Genomic DNA, 27,291 nt, shown 5'->3' on the forward strand with positions numbered 1-27,291 from the left:
CAGGGTGCAAAGCAGCTGGAGTGTACCAGTGAATCTGTTCCAGTGGGGATCACAGCTTTCAAATGACAGAAAGTATTAATCACCACATTGTGGTGGTGGCTGAGATATCAGGATTAAAAATCACATGGGACTGAAATTGTGGGTGAAATTGCAAGAAAAAGATGGTTGTGAAAATGACCTGGGTTTTAAAGCACGAGTCACCTAATTTATTAAAATAACTTTTCACATTTTGTTAACCCTCTCCAGTTTTGTGAAATTTGAATAAAGATAATATTTGTTCTGCTCTGCTTCCCTCTCACTGTAAATCTGAGAGTTGTTTGTAGCCTTTGCTGGTCACAAGATTGTATGTAAGTGTTAGCAAGTGTATGTAAAATTATATGGGAAGTTACAGTTTGTATTGCATTTTATCTGTTGTACTGTTTGGCAAATAATGTCTAGATAGAGCCATTCAAAAACTGCTAAAGCTCCAGTATTAAGAACTCAAAAGTTGGGATATGTCAGGTTTAAGGGACCTAAATTTCCTTGCACTTACACTGATGTAAATCAGGAGTAACGCCATTGAATTCACTGCAGTTACACCCATGCAAAACAAGTGTAGATGAGAAGGGAAGCACGGCATGCAGCCTTATCTCTAGTCCTGGGTGTATTGTCCAGTATATATGTACTGACTTAGGATTTGTATGATAAATTCTTATATATTTTAATAACTTCATAAACACCAATTTACTGTATCTTTCCTTCTCAGTCATTGGTAAGGCTTTCCTTAGTTTCATAGCTTGCGCATCTAAGTTAGTTTTAAGGTTATTAACAACCTCATCCACTGAATTACACCTAAGAAAGTCCATGCTAGGCAAGTCTGTGCATCTCTCTGTGACTGTGAAAATTGTTTAGGATTCTTTCCTTCCTTCTCTGCTGACTTAAGCAAAATATGTGATGGGTAAGCTGACTGCTGAGATGAGCACTCATGGTCCACATTTAAGAGGTTTAGCAAAAGACAAGCTACTATACATCCCCAATATGTAATTTTCAAATGCTTGTAACTTGTTCAAACCTCAGGAACAAGGTTAGGCACTGCTCCTTTTTGAAGGCTGGTTCCATGCCAAGCTTCAAAAGTGCAACCTTTTCATCTGTGTGTTAGTTCAAAAAATAGAATTCTATTATCCCCCATTCTCTTTGTGCTCAAAACTGGTGGAGCCATTTTTGCTCAGACACTCCAGATAAAGTCACCTTTGGGCAGAGATCAGATATGGAGAATTTCAGCCCTAAAGGTGAAGTCTTAAAGTAGAGTGACTCAGATGGAAACCATTATGCAACCTTAGAGCAGAAAATAGTCAGTGCCCCATAGGAATAACTTTTTAAAAATACCTAGAATTGAGCACTTATTGTTAACTTTTGGAATTTCCTTCCTTTTTAAGAGCTTGGTTTTTCAATCTCCTTAATTATGCATTAACGCTGATATTTGGCAAGGAGTACCTATTAAGTAACACAATATCCGAGAGTCAGGTATTTACTCTTCCTGAGACTGAGAGCTGGCACCCCAATATTCATATTTTTAACATAGATATAACTCAGAATTTGGGAAACATTTTGTAAGAGTTGAATGAGCACTCAGAATTCTGTACTTACACTTTTTGTGTGAGAGGGGAGAATATTCTGATGGCAAAGCATATATTTTTGTGTTTCTACAACAGATGATGATAGCATCATTCTGACTATGTTCTTTCCAGTTATATTCACATACTAGATCAAACTCATCCCTGGCGTAACTCCATGGTCTAAAATGAATTACCCAAGGGCTGGGCGAGGCCCATTCTGTCTATAACCTCTATCTCATGGTTACTTAGTATATTAGTCAAAACAAGCTTTTTTATTGTAAGATACACAGGGATATCGTATCATAAGCTATGGATATCGTATCATTAGGCTATGGAGTGTCATGGGCAAGAAGAACAGGAGTACTTGTGGCACCTTAGAGACTAACAAATTTATTTCAGCATGAGCTTTCATGAGCTACAGCTCACTTCTTGCATCCGAAAAAGTGAGCTGTAGCTCAGGAAAGCTCATGCTGAAATAAATTTGTTAGTCTCTAAAGTGCCACAAGTACTCCTGTTCTTTTTGCGGATACAGACTAACATGGCTGCTACTCTGAAACCTGTCATGGGCAAGAGTCACTCCACAATTTTAGACTGCTTTGTGACATCTGTAGTGAAAATGTGTGTTGATTTTCCAATGATCCGGGAGTCATGATTTCTTAAGAATGTCGAAACAATTGGACTAATAAAGGAAAGAGGGTGACAAGATAGAGAGGATATATTTACTTAAGAAGAATTGTATACAGTGCAGAAAATATTAAAATTGAACCAGAAATCATTTATTATATTTAAATTAATACTTATAGATACATGGTAATTGAAATATATATTTCCCTGTAAATATTCACGATGGCCCAGTCTCATAAGAGTTGGAATAAAAATTCCATTAAAATGTTGTATAAATTATAGCATGTCTTCTTCAGGGTTAGTAGATTGTCTATGAGATTTATCACAAAGAGAAGTTTCATGAGTTTGTTTTACGTTACTCTGCTATGATAATACAATACTGCTGGGAGTCCTCTATGAAATATTTTAATGGTCTGATAATAGGGCGGAGAAATAGGTACTCCTGAATTTTAGCCTTGGCTCTTACAGCGGATTCTTCTTGTGATTATGGACAAGACTCCAAACCTCTCTGTCTCAGTTCTTCATTTTAAAAATGGGGATAATTCCTAAACTCTATTTTGTTATTATAAAATAAAAGTATTCAAAATGATGAGCTCAGCAGAATGGGACACTATCATCAGTGGTGTACTTAGAATCTCACAACAAGGAATTGAATTGCCTACAAAATGTAAAATCCTAATCTTAACAAAGACCTTGGGGTGTTGGCTTGGAGAGCCAACAAATTCAGCACTGACATGAAGCACAATAAAGCTGAGTACCACTGGCTTTCCTAAAACACTGTAACAACGCTGTGTCCTTCTGGCAGTTCAAAAAACAAACAGCAAGGAGCAAAGCAGGCTGGTTCATTACTCAGCACTTGGAACATCACAGTTTTGGCTGATTGGCATGACCTTTCCGTTTATTCATGAGAAACGATATTAGTTTGCTCTAAGACTGTTTTCAGTGCTAAAAAAGCATTTTCATCTTGGGATAACAAACACAGATGAGCTATCCTGAGGTAAAAACACCATGAAGACACAGTAAACAGCTGGATACCCCTTCCAGGGATTGACCGTGACAGGTTTACTTTGTGTTAAATTTCACAGATTCATAGATTCTAGGACTGGAAGGGGCCTTATCCTCACTGTGTTTTCAGAGTGCCCTATCCTCAAGTGCCTTATCCTCGCTGTGTTTTCATCTTGGGATAGCTCATGTGTGTTAGGCTTTGTCTACACTGTCAAGTGAAAGACAAAACTTTTGTCACTCAGAGGTGTTAAAAAACACTCCCTCCCCACTCCCCCCAAAAGACAAAAGTTTTGCTGAGGACAAACACTGGTGTGAACAGCACTTTGTCCGCAGGAGCGCTCCCCTGCAGACAACGCTAACATCGCTCATTGGGAGTGGAATTTTTTTGTCCACAGGAAAGCTCTCTCCTGCGAACAAAGAGCGGATACACTGCGCACCTTTTAGCGGCCTGGCTGTAGTGACATAGCCTTAGTTACCCTGAAGCAAAAAACACACCATTTTTATCAGTGAAGACAAATTGCAGTGTTGCAAAGAACCATCAAACTAGGGTGAGTTACCTCAGCAAAATGCCCTTAACTCTGAGATGACCTGCAGGAGGTTGGAGAAGTGGTATGCATGATATGCACAATACAGTTCTAAAGGCTCCTGCAGCTTGCTTGTTTCTAGTTCCTACTTGGATACGTGACTTTGTTCCTACTGATTTGTTCAACTGTTACTCATGGTGAGTTGCTGATCGCTTCCATTACAACACTTTCCTGCTTATGGCTGTTAGAAAACAGAAACGGTGTAAATGTGACCGCCATCAGCCTGATTCCTCAGGAGGAAGCAAGTCTATGAGGATTCCCATCCTTTAATGTAATGGAGAGCTCCAATTGAACCATGCTGTCACTGATTCCTTTGCTTCGGTGACACTCCCCCTCCCACTCCCTGACTCAAATGAGAGGTTTTTCCAACACAGCATGGTCGTGGCTGTTGCGGCCCCTGGCTATGTTTTCTTCCCCCAGTTGCCACTCTACCTGCCTGATACTGATTGTATAACTTCCTGTCGGCATCTCATCGTAGTAGAAATGTGTCTCAAGGAGAGATTTGAATGAGGAGAAGGCAGTGGCCTTGCACATTAGCATAGGCAGGGTCTCCCATGCTTAGAGGTGGAGTGGAAGAGAGCACAGGCTTTTGTGAGAGAGGCAGACAAACAAGGAGTCAGGGCTGGCATCATTCATTCTCATATACACCAGTGATGAGGGCCATGTAAGTACCTATGTAGATAGAAACAGAGTGGGATATGGGTAGTAAGAAGAGCAGGGAATTAGGTATTGGATGGCTGAGCTCCATGGATCACAGGACTAAGGTCAAGGCTTTCTGTTTATGGTCTGATAGTGCTCAATAATTTTTATTACCTGTTGTCACAGTTCAGGGCAACTGAATCTTTGTTCCCCTTCTGTGATCCGGCAACGGCAGGCTCCTCAGCCATTGGCTCACTTGAGTGAAGACATGCGTCTCTCTCCTTTCTGACCTGGTACCTCCAGGCTGCACAGCACTCTGACTATATTGTGAATTCACCCAGCAGGACAGACTGCTTCTGCACTTTGCTTTCTCTTCAGAGTCTAATGACAGAGAAATTGCCAACAGTTATAAGTTACCACACAGCTCTTTCTAAGCAAGTACATTGTATTCATAAGGTAAAAGCATTACAGGGAAAACATTAAAAACAATAAAAGAACCTACACACGGACTAATAAGATTACCAGAGATCACCTCACCCTAACAATGGCTCTGGCATGTGAGCAGTCCTTAAAAACCCCACACAAGAGTTTTCTGGTGGTTTCAAGTTCATAACCCACTTTTGCCTAGAACAAGAACACTTGTGAAAAGTTTAGTGCCTCCTGTATTCAGTTTGGGGTTCTTTGATCTGGAGTTTCCAGCAGCAGACAATCACTAGACAATCAGGTTCTCTCCCCAGGGCATAGCTTCAAAAGGTTGACTTGGGAGGTGAGAATGTATTGTTCTTTTGAATTTTATGATGTTTTCCAGAGATTGCATTGATTCTTTCCTAGAAAAGCGATGTACAGTTCCACAATAACACATAAACAATTGTTTTTCAATATGATGGATCCCAAAGGTATTCAACTTAAGGTCATAAGTAGGGCCCTACCATATTCACAGTCCATTTTTGGTCAATTGCACAGTCAAAGGATTTTAAAAACTGTAAATTTAATGATTTCAGATATTTAAATCTGAAATTTCATGCTGCAGTAACTGTAGGGATCCTGGCCCAAAAAGAGACTGTGAAGGGGTCACAAGGTTATTGTAGAGGCTTATGGTATTGCTACCCTTACTTATGCACTGCCGCTGGAGGTGGCGCTGTATTTGGACTGGGGCAGCCGGAGAGCAGCGGCTGCTGGTCAGGAGCCCAGCTCTGAAGGCAGCAGCACCACCAGCAGCAGCGCAGAAGTGAGGATGGCATAGTATGGTATTGCCACACTTACTTCTGCACTGCTGCCTTCAGAGCTGGGCCCTCAGTCAGCAGCTGCCACTCTCTGGCCACCCAGCTCTGACGGCAGTGCAGAGGTAAGGATAGCAATACTGTGACACCCTACAGTGACTTTGTGAGAGCCCCTCTCCCTACAGCCCCCTTTTGGGTTGGAACTTCCGGTTTGAGAAATGCTGGTCTCCCCTTTGAAATCTGTATAGTCAGTGGCAAATTAGTCACTGGGCCAATGGGGTCCATACCCAGGGGCCCCTGCCAGTTGGATGGCCCCAGAAAAATGCTCTCCTGCTCTCCTGCAAGATAATGGGGTCTGGACGTGAGGGCGTGACCCGCTCCACCAGGCCAGCGCTCCAGGGAGTAGAGTCACCGTGCGGGGGCTTGTCCCACTTCACCCAACCAGTGCTCCTGCTGGGGAGTGGAATTGAGGAGTGGACTCAAGGCATGGGAGATTGTCCTGCTCCACCTATATGGTGCTCCTGTCAGGGAGTGGGGTCCCTGGCAGGACCGCTGGTGGGTGGGCAGGGTGGGGCAAGCCCTTGTTCCCCGACTCCATTTCCCCAGCAGAAGCACTGGGGCAAATGGGGGGACTGCAAGTGGATGGGGTGGGAGTGGCCCCCACTTGCTCTGGCCTCTAGGGTCTCAGAAAACTGTAATCCACATCTGTGTATAGTATAGGATAAAAGTACACAAAAGACCAGATTTTACGGCGGAAACCAGATTTCAGGGTCCATGATGCGTTTTTCCTGGCTGTGAATTGGTAGGACTCTAGTCATAAGGTTTAATTTAATTCAACAAGGTTTATCCAGGATATTACAGGTGATTGCCCCTCTTTGTCACGCCTGTAATGAATATTCTCTCTGGAGGAGCAAATGATAAATGGAATTCTGGAGTGTAGACATCCCTTTAGAGTGCTGCTATCACCAAGAAGGATGCATGCATGTAAACGGCAACCTCATGTATACTATTCGCTCCCTACTTTGTGTTCTGCCAGACAGGGAGTTTTCACTCCTTTTTCTCTCCCCAGTGTCCAACAAGCACCATTTTATGGACAGCAATCTGCTGTACCAGTTCAGAATGAATTTCCGCCGGCGACGGAGGCTGATGGAGTTGCTCCCTGAGAAATCCCGTTTGATGCCAGAAAGTCACGACAGTCCCTTTTGCCTGCGCAAGCAGAACCATGACAACCGAAAACACACCAGTTTTCAGTCAGGTGACTCCTTGGTTCTGTGCCTTTAACTTCTCCATTGTTAAGACATGTCCTTGAAGACATATGTCATTCTTAAAGCTTGGCCCCCTTCACTTTGGCATGAGGTAGATTTAGCTGATGAGATGTGCTCATATCCAGTAAACAGGTTCTTCGACCTGATTTTTTTGTTGCTCTCATATAAATAAAGGATTTTCGGCTTACGTTTTTCCACAGGCAGAAATCTGCCAGCTTGGACGTTTTTCTTTTTTTTTTTTAAACTTGCTAAAAAGATTTTAAAAAGCAAAAGTGTTTTTGCATAAACTGTATGTTGCAGTTTGGGGTGGAGGGGAGGGAAATGCCTGAACAAGTAGTACATGACAGTACACATTAGGAAGCAGGATGAAAATAGGAAGAAAGCAGGGGATAACTGCAGAAAATGCCTATTTCACTCTATTGCACTGGCACCTTGAAATCACAGTGATGGAAGCATTACAGAGAATTAAATTAGCTAAAATGGATCATGTAGTAATCTGAGGTATCAGAGTAAAAATATAATTTTCATGTGTAATTCAAGTATTCCTGCTAGGGTGACCAGACAGCAAATGTGAAAAATCAGGACGGGGGGTGTAATAGGAGCCTATATAAGAAAAAGACCCAAAAATCAGGACTGTCCCTATAAAATTGGGACATCTGGCCACCCTAATTCCTGCAGCACACAGGTCAGTGTTCTGACTCAAGAGTGTTCTGATGTTGTTATTTTAAACAAAGCAGGGGAAACGTGCCAAAAGAATCAGGACAATTTCCCTTTCTGTCTGTATTTTCTGTCTCCTTTGTACAGTGAGTCCCACCAAAGAGATAAAGATCGTATCAGCAGTCAGAAGGAGTAGCATGAGCAGTTGCGGCAGTAGTGGTTACTTCAGCAGCAGCCCTACCCTCAGCAGCAGTCCCCCAGTATTATGCAACCCAAAATCTGGTAAGCAGATGGAATTGATGCAGATTAGACAGCATGCAGCTCTCTCTAAAGAGAGTGAGGGTAAATGAGTGACTGTTTCTATTTCTTCTTCTAAGTTTGTCTTTTGAGGCATATTTTAAAGATCGATAGATTAACAGATTTTCCGGCTAGTCGAATTTTTATGATTATTTAGTTTGACCTCCTGCATAACATGGGCCAGAGAACCTCACCCAATAATTTCTATATCAGATCCATAACTTTGATCTAGAGCATATCTTTTTAGAAGGGCGCCCAGCCTTATATCCACTCCTACCTTCAAATTACCATATCAATTGCCAAACATAAATTCTTCTCAGTTACACAGGTGTGACTTCGCTGGCATTGCATGGATGAGAGGAAAACTTAGGCTTTGGTAACCACCTGAGTTATTGTGTAAATAACACAGCCTAGAGCAAGCATAGCAAATGTAGCTTTGAGGATGTCAGAGAGAATTTAAACCCTTAAATTAGTTTAAATTTTACACCATTCTGTGTAAGAATTTAAAGGCAGTCAGGGTTCAAGCTTACATTCTTTTTAAAATGATTTCTTCAGTCCTTTAACAGGGAGAATGGAGCATGGGGCTGCATCCTCAGTGTCACCTTATAGACTAACAGACGTTTTGGAGCATGAGCTTTCGTGGGTGAATAGCCACTTCATCAGATGCATGCATCTGACGAAGTGGGTATTCACCCATGAAAGCTCATGCTCCAAAACGTCTGTTAGTCTATAAGGTGCCACAGGATTCTCTGCTGCTTTTAGAGATCCAGACTAACCCGGCTACCCCCCTGATACTTGACATCCTCAGTGTGGTACAGAAAGGGATTCTGAACTGATGGGGAGTAGAGTGTTGGAGCAGGCTGGGAAGGGGACCAGTGGCTATATGTAAGCATGGACTTCAGTGGGGCTATTCAGCCTTGACGTTTCTGATAGAGGGCCCAAAGAGGCCAGTGGCTGCTGTTCAAATCACGGGCTGTTTATTCAGGTTCTGAGCAGGAGACGGGTGAATTTTACTCAGTATACTTGGTATAAGTAGTAGAGATACAACAAGTGATAAATTTTTGTTTGTTTTTTTTCTGGCCTTTAAAGCAGAGATTCTCAAACTGTGGTCTGCGGACCAGGAGTGGTCTGTGAGGTCCATTCAGGTGGTCCGCAGATAGTTCCCTCTAACGTGTGTGCCTGGACAGCCACACACTAGAGAATGAAGGGTGACCCACCTAATTAATGGAGCCATGCAGGCAACCCACTAATTAGGTGCTTGGACCCTGGAGAAGATGCACATGTAAGGTGAGGTGGTGGCCTTGGGGGGAATAGGGAAAGATCATTAAGTGGTCTCAGCAATTTACAAGTGGTCTATGAAAAAAAAAGTTTGAGAACCACTGTGTTAGAACATTGCACAGCTTGTCTTTGGCCTTGGCTTGGAGTTTTCAGTAAAGTCTTACATTAAAAGAACTTGGTGGGTTCAGTTTGGTCACTGACTAGAGCCAGAATTCAGTAGTGCTCATGTTCTCTGTGGAGGATATCTTCTTTGTGAATCACATTCATTCTTGTTCATTGCACACTCAAAGTCAACTGCTGTCTACCACTCATCTCCATCATTCCAGCTGTATGTTCCAATTTGTGGATGCCACAGTGTAATCTTTTTTAGGTGCCCCTATTGGGTATTCTCTCCAGAGATTCTTCTATGACGTATTCTAAATGGTGAACTTTTGCTCCTGTTAAACCATTCATTATCCCCTGGAAATATTACTGTGACAAGCAGGCTGGCATTTTTGTTGTTGATAAACGTATGCATTATCTTAAGTATACCCACTATTTCCATTAATTTATTGCTCTGGTTATATATGTCACGTCAGTAGTGAGAAGAAGCATATCTTAAGATAGCCAATTATAAAATCTTGGTGGAAAAGAATATATCAACACCTTCATTACACAGTCTTTCTATTTAAAATGAATAATCACTTAGGCATAAATTCTACCTTCAGAACAGTTTAACAGACTTATTTTTGAGTCTGAAACAAGGACCAGTGAGCAGGGATTTCCCATACTCCAAGTAATCCTCTGCTAAACAGGAATGAGTTTTTTAGAAAGTTTCTCAATAGCAGAACCAGAATGATCAGGTGAGAAGAACATTAATAAACTTCACCTTGACCAGTTGTTGGATGAGTTCTGCTGTATTTAATGAGAAATGAAAACTTAAAGGAAGTCTGGGGGATAGCTTGGCCAATCACAAGTGAAAAAGAAACTATTCCTGAAGGCATAATTTAGGGAAACACTGTGAAGGATGCCAGTACAGATGATTTATCTAATTGTAACCGGTTGATCTGAATTTCAGAGCAGTGACATGTTAGTCAACAGAACATGTTGAATTTTCTTGAAAAAATCTTGCAGTACAAATGTCAGAATTGATAACTAAAAAGGAGAAACTTGACCTGGCTTTGACCTTAAAAAGATAGAATGATAGTACTGGCAGAATCTGCAAAGTTTAACTCTTAAGATAATTTTGTCAATATACTAGTGAAAGAAATGTTATTAGTGTGTCTTCCTGAATTCTTTTTCTTTCCGTATATGGGATTTTAGGACAGTTAACAGGTATGTTAGGATGTTATCCCTGAAAAATTCCAGCTTGCTTCCATGATATAAGAAAATCAGATGTCATCAAAAATAATTTATCGCTGAAAACAAGAAGCAAATATAGTCATAATTAAAAAAACAGAGGAAGCCAAATGTAATTAACAGAGGGCCTGTGTATCCATTGTCTTGCACTTGGGGCAGTCATTGACACCTATACAATTACACCTGTTCTGATTTTGTAGCATTTTACACACACTTTACCCAGGAGTAAATGACTGCACAAATACTAATAATATTGTTTGCTGTAGTGTAGATAAGCTAATCTGTCTCTCTGTCTGAGGAAGAGTTTGGATGCTTGTCAGCATAGTATCTCAATCCCTCCATGATCTCTTCAGATAATGAGGGTTATACTATATATGACTTTTTAATGATCTTTTACAACTTTGCATCAGTCTAGGAATGCACTACGATCACAACACATTAAGCCCTATAAATAAAGTAAGACAGAGAAGACGACGTATCCTAGAACAATTCTTTATGAAAGTTTCCTCAGAAAGGTTTGTATTTAATACTCCTTTGTATGTTTTTGCAGTATTAAAGAGACCAGTGACTTCTGATGAACTCTTGATGCCTGGAGCCCCATATGCAAGAAAAACATTCACAGTACGTCTCCAGTACATATCTTTCTTCTATACATTGTGTAAATTGGTTCAAACAAATATTTTCTGATGGTATAATTAGATCCTAGTTACATTTCCTGATATTTGTGCTCTAAAAATCTCATCCATGAGATCCCATTAATATTACTTTTATACATGTGGAGTCTGATTCTCCACTCTATTATACCCATTAGTATGTCAGCCTAACACCATTGAATTTGGTAGAGTTACACTGACAGAAATCTAGTAATGTTAATTGCACTAATGGTCCTAACTGTTTTTGATTAATACTTAAGATTATAAAGAGATTTGAAATATGTACTGCATTTACCTATCCAGAATTAAAGTTTTAAATGTGAGTTGCATAGGGCCACTAGACTAATATAAGACTGAAATGATTCATATTCAATAAGAGAGAAAAGAAAAGCCTTTCAAAAAGTAACTCTTTTGAACCTGTTAATTGGAAGCACGGCTTCTCACAGCCTTTAGTCAACATCTCTAATGTAACTTAAAAAAGAAGAGTACAGTAGAAGCAAATGCAGTCATTCATTTGGTAGATTTCTCTATAAACAAAGATTTAATAGCCCATGAAGATGGCACTGTGAAGTATTTCTAGCCACAGAGCAGCATTTACTGTATGCTGGTGACTACAAGATGCTGAAATCATGTCTTTAATCACTTGGACTTTACCCAATGAGTTACATGGACACTGTTTTGTCTTTTTTTCCTCTTCAAGGTTGTTGGTGATGCTGTCGGGTGGGGTTTTGTTGTGCGGGGGAGCAAGCCATGCCATATTCAGGCTGTGGATCCCAGTGGCCCTGCAGCTGCGGCAGGGATGAAGGTAATTTTTCATCAGCTGTTTATCTAGTGGTTTTCTGTATCCCTCAGTGATGCTCTCTGGCCAGTCACTGTGAGACACCAGCCTTTTGCGTTTTGGGGGCAAATGTTGTTCTCCTCCTCCAAAATGTCACCCTTCATCTTTTCTTCTCTTTGTCTTTGAGGTTCTTTGACTCTCATTTTTTTTAACTAAAAGCACTTTAGTATTTTCTTTCCAGATGTCACTTTAGCTATATTTGATTGTGCCAATATGTGTAAGAACTGGAAGGGAAAACTGACCACCAACTTGCTCCAATGTCCAACCTGAGTCAAGTGCAAAGGGTAGAGAAAAAGCATACACGGTGAAAATTGTTTTTTCTAAATACTATCACTTTGAATAATCTTCAGCTATAAATAACATAGGTAAAGACTTAAAATATCTTGACACTATCACTTCAAATCGGTCATCTTAGAACATTAATCCTGCCTAAAGTATAAAGGTGTTATACTTCCAGGACTTCAAACTTATTCCTATTCCTGTTGATGCTTAGAACCCTGAACGTAGCAGTTTACTCAAGTGGTTTGTTGCAGTCTTTATTCTCTTGGCATTTTACCAATTTACGATAATGTGGTTCTCCTCTGAAATGTGATTTTGTAAAAATAGCATTGTGGGGTTTCATATTTATTGTCTAAATGACTTCAGCTCTAATTTGCTCATTTCACCAGTAAACATGGTGGGGTTTTGTTTTAAAATGTCATCTCTTCACTCTGGGATGATAAACTTAAGCTGGGTTCTGTCCATTTCATGCTTCATCAACTGCAATAGAGGTTTTACAGGCCAAATTATGCCTTCAGGTACACTCATGTAACTTCATTGTCTTCCACTTACGTCATCAATGATGCACGTGCAACGCAGTTGCTTTCAGTGGGAACTTAATAAACAGTTTGATATACAAGAAGGAATGGAATGCAGCACACTCTTGACTCATAGAGGCAAACAGTAAAAACTCATTTTAGTCACTAAAATCAGGAGAAATTGCTCTGAACATACACACAGAGCAGATCTGATAAGTTCAATGGTGCTATTTTATAGCGTCTCTTTTCTGAGTAGAACTGCACTTTAAACATTACGATCAAACTTTTCAAAAAGTAGACACCTAAGTCTATCTAGGCACCTATATAGCTGGCTTGATTTTCAGAAATACTGAGCACTTGCCACTGCTAATGAAATCTGGGTGCTTGACTCCCCTGGAATTAGGTATTTAATTTGAGGCGCTACTTTTGAAAAGCTTGATCTGTTTACTTAATCTATCTGTTTTCAAAACTCTTCTGTCTGGACTATTTAAAGAAAGTATGTGACAATACATTATAATGTACGTATGCCCCCCAAAGTAAATCTTTCCCCTTTTTAGAAGCACAGAGGCAGGCATATTTCCAATACAACATTAGGCATAATAACTGCTGGCAGTGAAGATGTGTTTTGATGTAAGAAGCTTTGTCTGCCAGTATTGCTCTGAGCACTGTACCATAACAAGGAAAACTGGCTATGATAAAAAGGGCAAAATTTTTAAGAAAAGCCCAGACTCAGCATGTCACTTTGTAGACGAGTTCATTTTTGGAACTATGCCTTATGCAGTCTTGTCTGATAAAACCACTTGATTTATTCAGTAGGCAGCATTCTTTAATGGTGGAACAGACGTAGCCACCAGAGTGCACAGTGGGACAATACACCTGGAAACTGGTGTTCAGTGCAGGGCTGCTCTTTAGGAGCTGCAAATGAGATTTTAAAAAAGGTACATTTTTTATTACTAATTTGCTGATTGTCCCTCTATCCTGTTTGGGGAATTTAGCACATAGCATTAAGTCTGGGAGGGGGACAAAGATCATTTTAAAATATGGAGTATATATCTGAGGCCCCAGAATAATAACCAGCAAACAAATATTTATAGTTTTATACCTAAGAGTTTAATATTACACAAGTTGCTAGCAATGCCACTCAGTCCTTCCCATCCCATAAAACATGATCGCATACCCCTGTTCCCCCTTCCCTGACTTTCAGCTGGTAGCGGTGAGATTTGGGATATTATATAATCACTTATACCCCTGCTGCTCTGAGTGCTGCTTTGGGATTATGGTACAGGGCTCTCTCAGTACCATCAGGTCTGTCTACATGGTTCTGCTTTCCATGTGATCTTTAATGGCAGAGCTAGGCAGTCAGCCCCATAAGTCTCTTCCTGCAGCGAGTTGTTTTGCATTCACAGATGAATGCTTTAGATCTGTGTTCTGAAATGATTCGAAGGCCACGTCCTTAGAGCGACTGAGAAACCAGGGCTTCCATTGATTTCAGTGGCCTTTGAGGGTACAAAGCAACTCTTAGTATTTGGCCCTCAGACTCTAATCCTGCAAGGTGTTAAATGGCTCTTGTGAGATGACTGCAAAGGGAACTGAGCATATCGAAAGGGTTCTCTCACCATCTTACAGGATTGAGCCCCAAGTGACTGAGTGAAAGAGACCATGGATAAATATTTACATAGTGTAATAGCATGTCATGCTGTTGAGGCAGATGCAGTTCACTCTTAGAATTCCCATCTTATACAAAAATGTTACTGATTATATAAAAACACCAAATGACATGGGCCGTCGTCTGGTTCCAATTACTACATGAAAACACTGAAGCCTACTGATATTTCAATAGGGTTGTGTGATCAAATGGCTGCTGAATTTGATAATTACGTTAGACAGAGATTCAGTTCAGAAATGCCTTTATTTAGCAAGGGTGAACAATCACAAAAGTTGGTGACGAATGTGTTACATGGCACGCTGTAACTACATTATTAAACGCAGGCTATGTGGAGGGGGGCAGACATAAATATACCTAATAACAGACTGTGATTAGTGTTACTAATCTCATGCTTGGAATATATATGTGCCCACAATTTTTAAACATGACACCTAAGTATAAGAGGCCCAGTTTTCAGTTGCTCAGCCCCTGCTGGTCTCATCTACTTCACTGGGTTTGTGGATGCTCAGCTCTTCTGAAAGATCAGGCCTTTTTATGCGGAGGTGTCTGAATATGGCCTTAGGAGGCTAAATTCAGTGAGCCAGGCTTGAAAGTTTTTACCATAAAACCTGTTCTACAGTAATGTCCAGTTTGGTTTTGATTTAAATTGACAAAAGGAAGAAAATGTCAAATTTGAAACTGCAACTCTATCCTTCACTTATCCAACTAGGCCCTGGTTTACACTATGAGTTTAGGTCAAATTTAGCAGCATTACATCGATTTAACCCTGCACTTGTCCACATGACGAAGCCGTTTTTTTTTTTTTCTTAAAGGGTTCTTAAAACTGATTTGTGTACTCCTCCCCTGGTGAGGGGATTAGCGCTGAAATCGACCTTTCTGGGTCGAATTTGGGGTAGTGTGAGGTAGTGTGGTCGCAATTCGACGGTATTGGCCTCCAGGAGCTGTCCCAGAATGCTCCATTGTGATCACTCTGGACAGTGCTCTCAACTGAGATGCACTGGCCAGGTAGACAGGAAAAGGCCTGCGAACTTTTGAATCTCATTTCCTTTTTGGCCAGCGTGGCAATCTGCAGGTGAGTGCAGATCTCATCAGCAAAGGTGACCATGATGGAGTCCCAGAATCGCAAAAGAGCTCCAGGATGGACCGAACAGGAAGTATGGAAACTAATCGCCATATGGGGAGATGAATCCATGCTATCAGAATTCCGTTCCAAAAGACAAAATGCCCAAATATTTGAAAAAATCTTCAAGGGTGTGAAGGACAGAGGCTATAACAGGGACCCACAGCAGTGCCACATGAAACTTAATGAGTTGAGGCAAGCCTACCAAAAAACCAGAGAGGCAAACGTCTGCTCCGGGTCAGAGACCCAGACATGCCGCTTCTATGATGAACTTCATGCCATGCTAGGAGGTGCAGCCACCACTACCCCAACCCTGTGCTTTGACTCTGTCAAAGGAGTAGCATGCAACAGGGATGCAGGTTTTGGAGATGAGGAAGATGAGGAGGAAGAGGTTGAAGACAGCTCACAGCAAGCAAGCAGAGACACCGTTTTCCCTGACAGCCAGGAACTGTTTCTCACCCTGGACCTGGAGTCAGTAGCCCCCTGAACCCACTCAAGGCTGCCTCCTGGACCCGCCAGGGGGAGAAAGGACCTCTGGTGAGTGTACCTTTGTAAATATTATACGTGGTTTAAAAGCAAGCATGTTTAATGATTAATTTGCCCTGGCATTCGCAGCCAGTACAGCTACTGGAAAAGTCTGTTAACATGTCTGGGGATGGAGAGGAAATCCTCCGGGAACATCCCCATAAAGCTCTCCTGGAGGTACTCCCAAAGCCTTTGCAAAAGGTTTCTCGGGAGAGCAGCCTTATTCCGTCCTCCACGGTAGGACACTTTACCATGCCAGGCCAGTAGCACGTAGTCTGGAATCACTGCACAACACAGCGTATGGTCCCGGTGTTTGCTGGTATTCAAACAACATCTGTTCTTTCTCTCTCTGTGTTATTCTCAAGAGAGTGATATCATTCATGGTCACCTGGTTGAAATAGGGTGATTTTATTAAGGGGCCATTCAGAGGTGCCCGTTCCCGCTGGGCTGTTTGTCTGTGGCTGAACAGAAATGTTCCCCGCTGTTAGCCACACGGTGGAGGGAGGGGTGAAGCGATCATCCCAGAGAATTGGGTGTGTGGGGGAGGGTGTTGCCAACACACCCAATTCTCTGCCAATTGTCAACCCATTTTAAATGGCCAACCCAACAGCTGCTTGGTATGGGAAATGAGGGCACTGCTGTTTGAAATCATTTCTACATGTTACGAACGTTAAAGAAGCCAAAAGACTGTGTCTTACCATGGCTGCCTGCAAGCCGAATTCTGTTGCCTGGCCCTGCATGAGTGATCTCTGACACCAAACCAGCAGATCCTCATTAAGAGGCAAAATGCAACCTTGTACCGAAAGCACATGTGCTATGTAATGTTAACAGCAAGGTTTACCGTGAGAGAGTCTACCCATTGTTCTCTAAAATGTGTCTTTTTAACTACCACTCTCCCTTTTTTTTCCTCCACCAGCTGCAAATCTTTCAACACTCACACTATCTTCACCTTCTCAGAGGCTAGTGAAGATAAGAAGGCACTCACGATGAAATGTTCTCTAAGCTCATGCAGTCCTCCCACACTGAAAGAGCCCAGCAGAATGCGAGGAGGCAGACAGTGTCAGAATCCAGGAAAGCACAATATGAACGAGAGGACAGGTGGCAGGCTGAAGATAATAAGTGGCAAGCTGAAGATGATAGGTGGCATCTCCTTGGTGACAAAAGACAAGCGGCAATGCTGAGGCTACTGGAGGAACAAACTGATATGCTCTTGCGTATGGTTGAAGTTCAGGAAAGGCAGCATGAGCACGGACCACCGCAACAGCCCCTGTGTAACCAACAGCCCTCCTCCTCAGGTTCCATAGCCTCCTCACCCAAACGCCCAAGAACACGGTGCGGGGGCCTCTGGGCACCCAACCACTCCACCCCAGAGGACTGCCCAAGCAACAGAAAGCTGGCATTTAATAAGCTATAAAGTACAGTGTGGGCCTTGTCCTTCCCTCCTCCCCTACCCCACCCAGTGCTTCCCTCCTCCCCCACCCCTCCCAGGCTACCTTGGCAGTTATCCCCCTATTTGTGTGGTGAATTAATAAAGAATGCATGAATGTGAAGCAACAATGACTTTATTGCCTCTGCAAGCGATGATCGAAGCGGGAAGGGGAGGGTGGCTAGCTTACAGGGAAGCAGAGTGAACCAAGGGATGGGGGAGGTTCATCAAGGAGAAACAAACAGAACTTTCACACCATAGACTGGCCAGTCATGAAACTGGTTTTCAAAGCTTCTCTGATGCGCACTGCACCCTCCTGTACTCTGCTAACTGCCCTGGTGTCTGGCTGTGCGTAATCAGCGACCAGGCGATTTGCTTCAACCTCCCACCCCGCCATAAACGTCCCCCCCTTGCTCTCACAGATATTGTGGAGTGCACAGCAAGCGATAATAATAATGGAGTAATGGTTTCGCTGAGGTGTAGCTGAATCAGTGAACTGTGCCAGTGCGCTTTTAAACATCCAAATGCGCATTCTACCACCATTCTGCACTTGCTCAGCCTATAGTTGAACAGCTCCTGACTACTGTCCAGGCTACCTGTGTACGGCTTCATAAGCCATGGCATTAAGGGGTAGGCTGGGTCCCCAAGGATACATCCCCAATGGTTATTTCCCCAATGATTATTTCCCCAATGGTTATTTTCTGATCTGGAAGAAAGTCCCTTGCTGCAGCTTTTGAAACAGACCAGAGTTCCTGAAGATGCGAGCGTCATGTATCTTTCTCGGCCATCCCACACTGATGTTGGAGAAACATCCCTTGTGATCCACCAGTGCTTGCAGCACCATTGAAAAGTACCCCTGGTGGTTTATGTACTGGGTGCCCTAGTGCTCCGGTGCCAAGATAGGGATATGCATTCCGTCTATCGCCCCACCACAGTTAGGGACTCCCATTGCAGCAAAACCATCCACGATGATCTGCACATTTCCCAGAGTCACTACCCTTGATATCAGCAGCTCTTCGATTGCGTTGTCTACTTGGATCACAGCAGCCCCCACAGTAGATTTGCCCACTCCAAATTGACGCCCGACTGACCGGTAGCTGTCTGGCGTTGCAAGCTTCCACAGGGCTATCGCCACTCGCTTCTCAACTGTGAGAGCTGTTCTCATCTTGGTATTCTTGTGCTTCAGGGCAGGGGAAAGCAAGTCACAAAGTTCCATGAAAGTTCCCTCACGCATGCGAAAGTTTTGCAGCCACTGGGAATCGTCCCAGACCTGCAACACTATGCGGTCCCACCAGCCTGTGCTTCTTTCCTGGGCCCAGAATCAGTGTTCCACGGCATGAACCTGCCCATTAACATCATGAAGTCCACATTGCCAGGACCTGTACTTTGAGAGAAGTCTGTGTCCATGTCCTCATCACTCTTGTACCATGCTGCCGTTGCCTCCTCACCTGGTCTTGCTTTTGCAGGTTCTGGTTCTGCATATACTGCAGGATAATGCTCATGGTGTTTACGGTGCTCATAATTGCCGCGGTGATCAGAGCAGGCTCCATTTTGCCGTGCTGTGGTGTCTGCGCTGAAAAAAGGCATGTTGCTCTGACGGAGGGAGGGGCGACTGATGACATGGCTTACAGGGAATTAAATCAACAAAGGGGGTGGGTTTGCATCAAGGAGAAACACATAACTATCACATAGAAAGGCCCCCTCAAGGATTGAACTCAAAATCCTGGGTTTAGCAGGCCAATGCTCAAACCACTGAGCTAGTCCTCCACTCACTGTTCATAGAGGGAGGGAGCAAATGAATACAAATGAATACACTCCATCTCTCTTATACATCTTATGCTGGCAGCAGACAGTGCAGTACGACTGCTAGCCATTCTCGTCTCCTGGCTGCTTGGCAGAAGACAGTGCAGTACAACTGCAGGCAGGAATGAATCTCCATGAGACGAAACTTAAAAAGAGAATGACCTGGAGTCGCTCCCATTTATGTGCAGGCGCCCCTGACAGACCTCACCGAGGTTTGCCAGGAACACCCATGTCTGCCCAGGTGCCCCTGGCCGACCTCAGGAGCACCCAGGAGATGACAGCGATGGCTGCTGGTCATAATGCACCGTCTGCTGCCAAAAGGCCAAAGATCTGCTGCTGTGTAGCAATGCAGTACCACATCTGCCAGCAGCCAGCAGACGTGGCTCCATGTGTTGCCCCTTTCTGCAGCCAGTGCTCCCGCAGCTTCCACTGGCCACAGCTCCCCATTCCCGGCCAATGGGAGCTGCGGGAGCACTGCTTGCAGGCAGGAGCAGCGCACAGAGACCCCTGTCTTCCTCCCTCTGCCCCCACCCCGGGAGCCACGTTGGCTGCTTCCGGGAGTGACGTGGCGCCGTCACAGCTGGAGATCACTATCAACTGGGAGAGTCTCCAGAATCAAGCAGTTGATCACGATTGATAGGTTGGTGACCACTGATTTAGAACTAAAAAAAAAGCTTTTTTGAAAAAATAAAAATTTCCTGCATTTATAGTGTTTAAAGAAGCAAAAAGGGCTCATTTAAACCCTCTACTAATAGCTGTATAGTAACTTCTGAGTTAATATTTGGATTTTAAAGTAATTCCTATGCCCAGTTTTTGACACAGAAATACTTCTGATGCTAATTTATGGAAGTAATGTGGTTCCTCTGCTCAAGCAGGGAATTAAGCAGTGGATTGTATACCATTTAAATTACGGGCATTTTGCTATTGACTAAAACAGGAGCTGAATCAGGCACTAGATGTCTAATTTTGCTGCTATTCATTTAGGAGTCCAATCCTGCAGTGTTTCAGTAATTGCAGGAAATGTTTCTGTTGTTTGTGACGTTCGTGAACACAATTGACTCATTAAGAAGATCACTTTTTTTATCTTCAAACAAACAAAGAAAAATCATAGTGAAAAACAAGATTTTCTTAATAAGGGAGTCTGTGATGGAAAATCTGACCTTGGGAATCTACATACTAAGTCACTTCCAAAACTTAGTCCGCCTGCTAAATGCAGATCAACTTTGCCAAAGCTTTCTTTTGCCATCCTTCTAGAGTACAATGAGTATAACCAGTGAGTCCCTAGGGCGGTGACCATCTATAACAGCAAACGATCTTTAGGTTTATTTAAATCATGCAATATTTCTCAGCCACCTTCTTCCTCCTAGTTATTAGCTATTCCCTTTTGGGATTCAACGCCCGTGCTAATCTCCTTACCTTGCAGCTACAATTTCTCTTTCATTCTTCTTCTGTGGCAGAATCTTGGGGTATGGGGTGTGGTTTGAAAATGTCATATCTTTCTGAGTGGCAGGGAACTGCCTGTTTTAGGAGTATGGTAACAAGATGCAAGGTTTCATTGCTGAGGAGCTGGTTGAATCTGACTCAAGCTGGCACTGATTGGTGGAGACAACAATGTGGCTGGGTTGATAGAACATGACATGTGGCGTTAGGAAACTGGGGTTCTATTCCTGCCTCTGCCATTGATTCACTGAGTGATTCTGAGCCAGTTACTCTCCCCATAATGATACTTTGCTCTCTGTGATCTGAAAGCACTGTACATACAGATGATACATGTGTATAAATCTGAACCATTAGAACAAATTGACTCGGCCTTGTGAGATGATTAGTGGTCTCTAGTTCCCTGTGGATGGGTAACTACATCATAGGTGACACAGATTTTCATGCAAATGGGGACAATAGAGACTGAAAAAGCTGCTTGTGCTTGAGAAATGGCCCCTCCAGAGCAAGGAGGAAGGATTGGAATCCATTGTGTGGAACTTCGTATGGTACAAACTCTGATAAATGTAAACTTCTGGTTTACTGAAGTTTGCTTATATCCCCCTGAGCTGTGCTACATTCTTCAGTGCACTCTGGATTTCCTAATCCCAGAGCTCAGTAAAGAGTTTTGCAGGGACTGGCTTTAAAAGGGACACATGCTTTGCAAAGCAGCAGTTTCACAGCTGCTGAGTATTCACTGGGGTTAGGTAACATGGGTTATACTTTGGAAGCCAACTGGCCCTTTGATTAGGAGATGCAGGTGATCGAGGACACAATCTTCTCCCCCTCCTGCACCCCTGTGAGGGAAACAGAGGGTAACAAAGCTGGACCTCAGTCTATTAAGACTCCAGATCTCCCCTTTTCCCCATAGGCCCAGCATCCTCCAGTAAAAGTCCCATGTCTCTTTACTTCTGGGAGCTGGGCCTTTTGGCCTTTTATCTGCAGTGGACATTGTCTGCAAGTTGTGACAAACTAAACATTCATACAAGTCACTAAAGCTAATCTCCAAGTCTTGTTCGTATTTAATCTGATTGCACCTGCATGCTGTGAGGAAGGTGAAAAAACCCACCAGGCCTCTGCTGATTTGGCCCCAACAATAAACAATTGACCTACAAAACTGGCAATCTGTCAGACCCACATATTCCAGACAACACAGCTCCTGTATTACAACTACATGGAGAAAGGATGAGGTAATGACAATGGAGCAAGAGGCTCCAGAAGACTAGGGAAGGGTTTAAATTGAGGTGGGGCAAGCAAGGAGCCAATCCACTCCCACCTCCCTCAGGCTGACCCATAGGAGGCAGAGAGCTGATAGGGTAGAGGGCCCATCCTTATGTCCCTCTGGCATGCATTCTCCGCACTCTTTCCCTCTAGGGTGACCAGATGTTCCAATTTTATAGGGACAGTCCTGATTTTTCAGTCCTTTTCTTACATAGGCTCCTATTATCCCCCACCCCCATCCCAATTTTTCATAGTTGTTGTCTGGTCACCCTATTTCCCTCTGAGGCTGTCCACCACCCTGCAGTGCAGTCAAGTTGTTTCTTTAGTTGTGTTTTTGCCTATAAGGTTGTTTAAGGGTTGGTCTGTTTCAAAGATATCTTATCAGAGACTCTGCTCTTTGTGTTAGTTGTGTTTTCGATGATTACAAAATCTTCACCCAACTGCAGGCAGATGTCTTTGAGTGCATAGTCATCATGAAGAAGGCAGGAGTCGGTGGGGAGACACTGCATCTGTTTTGGTGGACTTTGGACTTCTCTCTGAATTATTGGATGTAAAATTAGTTTTAAAAAATTTAGCCAGCTTTGCATGGCACTTTCTGTTTGGTCTGTGGGCTTTGCTAATGCTAGCGTGGGGGCCAGGCTAAATGACAAAGGAGTACTATTCTCAGTATTCAGGATCTGAAATGTTAGCCCATAAAGTTATAAGGGTAAAATTTACCCCTATTCAGAGGACTAAGACAAGACCCATGGAACCACAAAATATGGCTCAAGTGGCACTTAAGTGGGACATAGTTTTTGTCTGTTTAAGATCTCTGACCCCTAGTCCCTGCTTCTTGCTTGCATATATATACCTGCCTCTGGAAATTTCCACTACATGCATCCGACGAAGTGGGTATTCACCCACGAAAGCTCATGCTCCAAAATGTCTGTTAGTCTATAAGGTGCCACAGGACTCTTTGCTGCTTTTACAGGAGAGATGTTAGTCATGTTGCTAAATTCACAGTTGGAAGATACTCAGATACCATGATAATGAGTGTGGTATAAGAACCTACAGAATAGAATGAGTTTGCTTTGTGCATAAATCTGAATTTCACCATAATATGTTTGCAATTGTACTTAAACATATGGGACCTGAATTCAGTGGAGTTGTACCTGCCTACACCAGATCTGAATCCGACCCATAAAGACAATGTAAAAGAGTACTATGTTGTTGATAACAGAGTGCTTTTTTTTTTAAAGACTGTATTATAACAGAGAGCTTTATAGGTCCACAAAAGAAATCAGCCTACTTTCCTTATAAGAACTGAAATATTCCAAAAATATGAATTCTTCATGATGTGTCAGATTTTGTGTCTAAGTTTACGACTCTGTAAAATGACATCAGAATTTAACCCCCTGTTTGTGTGTCTGCTTTCTAAAACATCACTTGGAAACAATGAACATACTATACTTGTGTCTATACATTACCATCTTTTGATATCAGCTGCAAACACGTTCAGAAAGTTAGTTCTTAGTTAGGGTTGTTGTTTTATTTTAAACCAACTCACACTTTTAAAATAAAATGTAGGTTTGAAAAATATTTCAGAACAAGGAGGGAATTTTATGACATTATAGCTCAGATATCTACACACCCAGGATTTGTGTATTTGCTTTTCTTAATTGTTTCTGAGCCATTACAGCTATATGCATTCAGACAGAGAAAAAGCAGTCTTGGTTTCAGCTGCCATGTAAAACAGTGCTGTGCTTGTGTTTTGATACAACTTCTAAATTCCAGAATGGTCTAAAACCCATTAAATTGTGAGATTTAGTGCCAGACAGAGCAGCTGTGACCTTTCACACACGAGCTTTTTCTAGCTACTGCAGATCACTCCTAGACAACAGAGACTGCTTAAATAATGGGGCCGCATTTTAAAAATTGTCCCATGACTGGATTTCGACAGTCTCAGGAAGGCTGAACATTAAATTAGAATATTAAGGGTGGGCGTTGTTTAATAAATAGTGAATTCGGGCCCAGTCCTTCAAGACGCTGAATATTTTTAACTCTCATTGCAGTCAGCACTTCGGTACCAATTAGGATTAGTACCTTATAGAACTGTTTAGTTAATGTCTTGAACTCTTTAGATTTATTTTCCTCCATAGTTGTGTCATTGTTAGCATTGTGTATATTGTAGTTACTTGGCTTAAATGTTTACAAAGCATATAGGGGTTCTGATCAGCTTGACCTACTTAATAGAACCCTTCATCACAATTCTTATTGTGTTTTGTTGTTGTTGTTCAAGACCCAAGCTGTCATCCTTGAACAATATTGATGAATAATTAGGAAAAGATGTTGGGTTAAAGTTATGGCTCCATTTAGCCAGTCATACCCAATCAGAAATAATTGCACTTTTGTTTGTGAAAACAAGGTGAGCAGCTGTTTGGCTTAGAAATGCTGAATGTCACTGATGCACATTACAGGCTCGATTCTGCTCCTGACTGCCTTTAAATCCCATCAATTTTGGAGACTTCTCTGCACTTCAAAGTAGGGGGCCCCTGAGGAATCAACCCCTATGTTCAGAATTAGAGTTTGAGCAAGGCACTGAGTCCCCTCTACTTGCAGAGAGTTTAGTGGAAGTTCAGGGAACTCAGCACCTTGTAACGTCAGATCTTTTTTATACACGCGGCAACCTACAGTGTCAAATTTAGTCCCCATTGATTTTTTTAAATAAATGATTGTAGTGTTATTAATGCCAGGTTCATGATGCATAGTTTTGGTTTTAGTAACTAGTTTACATGTAGACATACAGGGGAAAAGCACAAAAATGCCAAAGCAAACATAAAAAGGAGGCGTTCCCAACCTAAAGCATGTTCTTCTTCTGTTATTGATGCAGTCCTTCACCCATTTCTTTTCATTTCTCTTTTCATTTAACACATATATAGAGTGTCTATCATAGGCCTCAAAGTGTGATATACAATAAATAATAATAGTCCTTAAAGCCAAGTATACAATTAGTGAGTTGTTGAGGAAGCTTTCCCAATGCACCTGAATCTAGAGCTACTCCACCGCCTGGTGTTTCATGCTGGGACTTTTGCTGATCATTCTGTTTCAATCATTCTAAGCTGGAAAGTGGGTTTTCATCTGTACACTGATTCTGCATTAGTCTTCCAAGGCAGTAGTGCCCTATCTTCCCTTATTCCACATATCTGCTTTTGGAAGACTCCCATTCTAGACTCTTACAGTCTGATTCTCCAAGTACTCACACATGCTTAACTTTATGCATGTGAGTAACCCTGTTGACTTCTGTGTGATTACTTAGATGTATAATATTAAACATGCGCAAAAGTATTGTAGGCTCCCGGGCTTAGTGAATATTATTACTACTTTCTAACAATGTGCTTTGAGGATTGGAGCTGGTTGTCCTCTTCTTGGTGTGCAACTTTCTAAATTGCACTCCTGTTACAAAACACTTGAAAAACACCAACAAATTAATTGGCACAACACCCCCTATCGGGTAGGTCAGTCCCTTTTATAGCTGGTAAAAACTGGACACACAGGAGCTCAGTGACTTTCACAGGGTCACAGAAGCTGTCCATTGCAAAGTGGAAAACAGAATTCAGATCACCTAACCCCAGGCCTTTCTTTGTTTCATTAGTCTATTTTGCCCATTCTAATTATCTGATTTAAGTGACTTTATTCATGGGATTTACAAAAGTGTTGGCTTAACTCCACTCCAGTGAAATCAATGGTCAAAGTCCCATTGCCTCCACTTGGAGTCTAGGTAAGCCGATGCTCAGTGCTGTTGAATGTGTGACCTTATTTTAGTTACTTTATGTTGCTGCTTCAGTTACTAATTTTGTCCCTCAGTCATAGAGATTTCTGGGTTTGGAGCACCATAAAAATTAAATTGTTAGCTTTTACAGTGCAATCACATGCTTTATTCTAAACAATCCTGTGGAAAAATGTCAACTTTCACATTTATATAGCCTGAACCCACAGTACTTATTACAAAAACAACCCCCCCTGCCCCCGTTATTCCAAACTCCAGTGAGAATTTTGCCTGAGTAAAGACTGAGGAATAGGGTGCATAGGAATTGTAATGTGGTCACATCTGTTATTCCATAAATGAAGTTATTTTTCTTTACTGGAAATTGCCCCGCATTTTCTAATAAGCATTTTCTGGGAACACAGTTATGACATTAAGCAAGCTTAAAGCTTCGATAGAGAATGAAAGAGAACTGCAGTTCTCTGGAGAGCTAATCCGGTGTTTTATGCAAGAACTGGATCCTTGCCTACTCCCACACCACCCACTCTACAGCCAATTACACATTTGCTAGGGATATTTACAGAACAGAACACACAGCTGTAGCTGATTCTGTTTTACTGCAGTAAACTCAGATACGCTGAAAAGGATGTTGCTCATATTTAAACCTTTGGATCATGTACAGTAGTAGTCAAAATGCAATGTTCCAGCCCTCATTGTACTAATACAACAGGGATTTCATGAAGCACGTTTGAGGGATCCAAAATGCTAAGTTGCCAGGTGGCTTTTAGGACCTCTGATTTTACCTCCTTCCCTCTTCCAATACGACAATGTAAAGATTAAGAGGGTGGAAGCAAGCCGCCCCAGAACTGTTTGTGTTTCCCTTTATTTGGAGGGGGCAAACATACATCTTTCCTTGGATCTTCTCTGACAGTATCTCAATCCAGAGTACTTGTGAATACTTGTTAGTCTATAAGGTGCCACAGGACTCTTTGCTGCTTTTACAGATCCAGACTAACACAGCTACCCCTCTGATACTTGTGAATACAGTTATTTGTTCAACAGAGGATGAATTATTTCAGGAACTTTGCTATGAGTTGGACAGCTGAGGGTATGAACATTTTCACTTACAAGATCATACATTAGATTCTGTACATTATGCTTCTTACAAGACAAAATAGTAAACAAACAAAAAAGGTGCCCTTTACTGCTCCTCTATGACATTTAATGATTATCTTAAATTGGATGGGGAGTATTTTTAGAAAATCATCTTAAAAATTTTGGATTAAAACTTGATTTCCATTCTTTCCTTGGAGGACCCTGACAAGTTCTTTGGAGGGTCCGGATATCACAGCAGGAAGCTGGAATGAGTTGAGGTTCTCTCTGGCCTCGAATAAGCAACAAGTGGATACCAAGTTTTACAGTAGAGTTACAAACTCAGAGTTACAAACACCGGAGTTATGAACTGACCAGTCAACCATACACCTCACTTGAAACCAGAACTACACAACTACACAATCAGGCA

General features: G+C 42.2%; 1 protein-coding gene across 6 annotated transcripts in view; it reads left to right on the forward strand.

Moving 5' to 3' along the window:
• The window catches only part of DEPTOR (DEP domain containing MTOR interacting protein), a 108,469-nt gene that overhangs the window by 72,084 nt on the left and 9,094 nt on the right, over nucleotides 1-27,291 (forward strand). Inside the window, exons 6-11 of one of the 6 annotated variants that reach the window (XR_012655389.1) lie at nucleotides 6,737-6,922; nucleotides 7,737-7,871; nucleotides 11,053-11,123; nucleotides 11,856-11,960; nucleotides 15,514-16,113; nucleotides 17,018-17,359. Coding sequence is in view for 2 of the 6 variants with exons in the window: in XM_032777228.2 (XP_032633119.1) it covers nucleotides 6,737-6,922; nucleotides 7,737-7,871; nucleotides 11,053-11,123; nucleotides 11,856-11,960; nucleotides 12,121-12,129 (506 nt within the window). In the remaining 4 variants the exon portion in view is untranslated. Of the gene's footprint in view, nucleotides 1-6,736; nucleotides 6,923-7,736; nucleotides 7,872-11,052; nucleotides 11,124-11,855; nucleotides 11,961-12,120; nucleotides 15,217-15,513; nucleotides 16,114-17,017; nucleotides 17,360-27,291 lie in introns of those variants that run through there. The other 5 variants (XR_012655391.1, XR_012655390.1, XR_012655392.1 and 2 more) reach the window with 5 other exon arrangements.

The sequence above is a fragment of the Chelonoidis abingdonii genome, chromosome 2 (assembly GCF_003597395.2).
Source record: "Chelonoidis abingdonii isolate Lonesome George chromosome 2, CheloAbing_2.0, whole genome shotgun sequence".
Lineage (NCBI taxonomy): Eukaryota > Metazoa > Chordata > Testudines > Testudinidae > Chelonoidis > Chelonoidis abingdonii.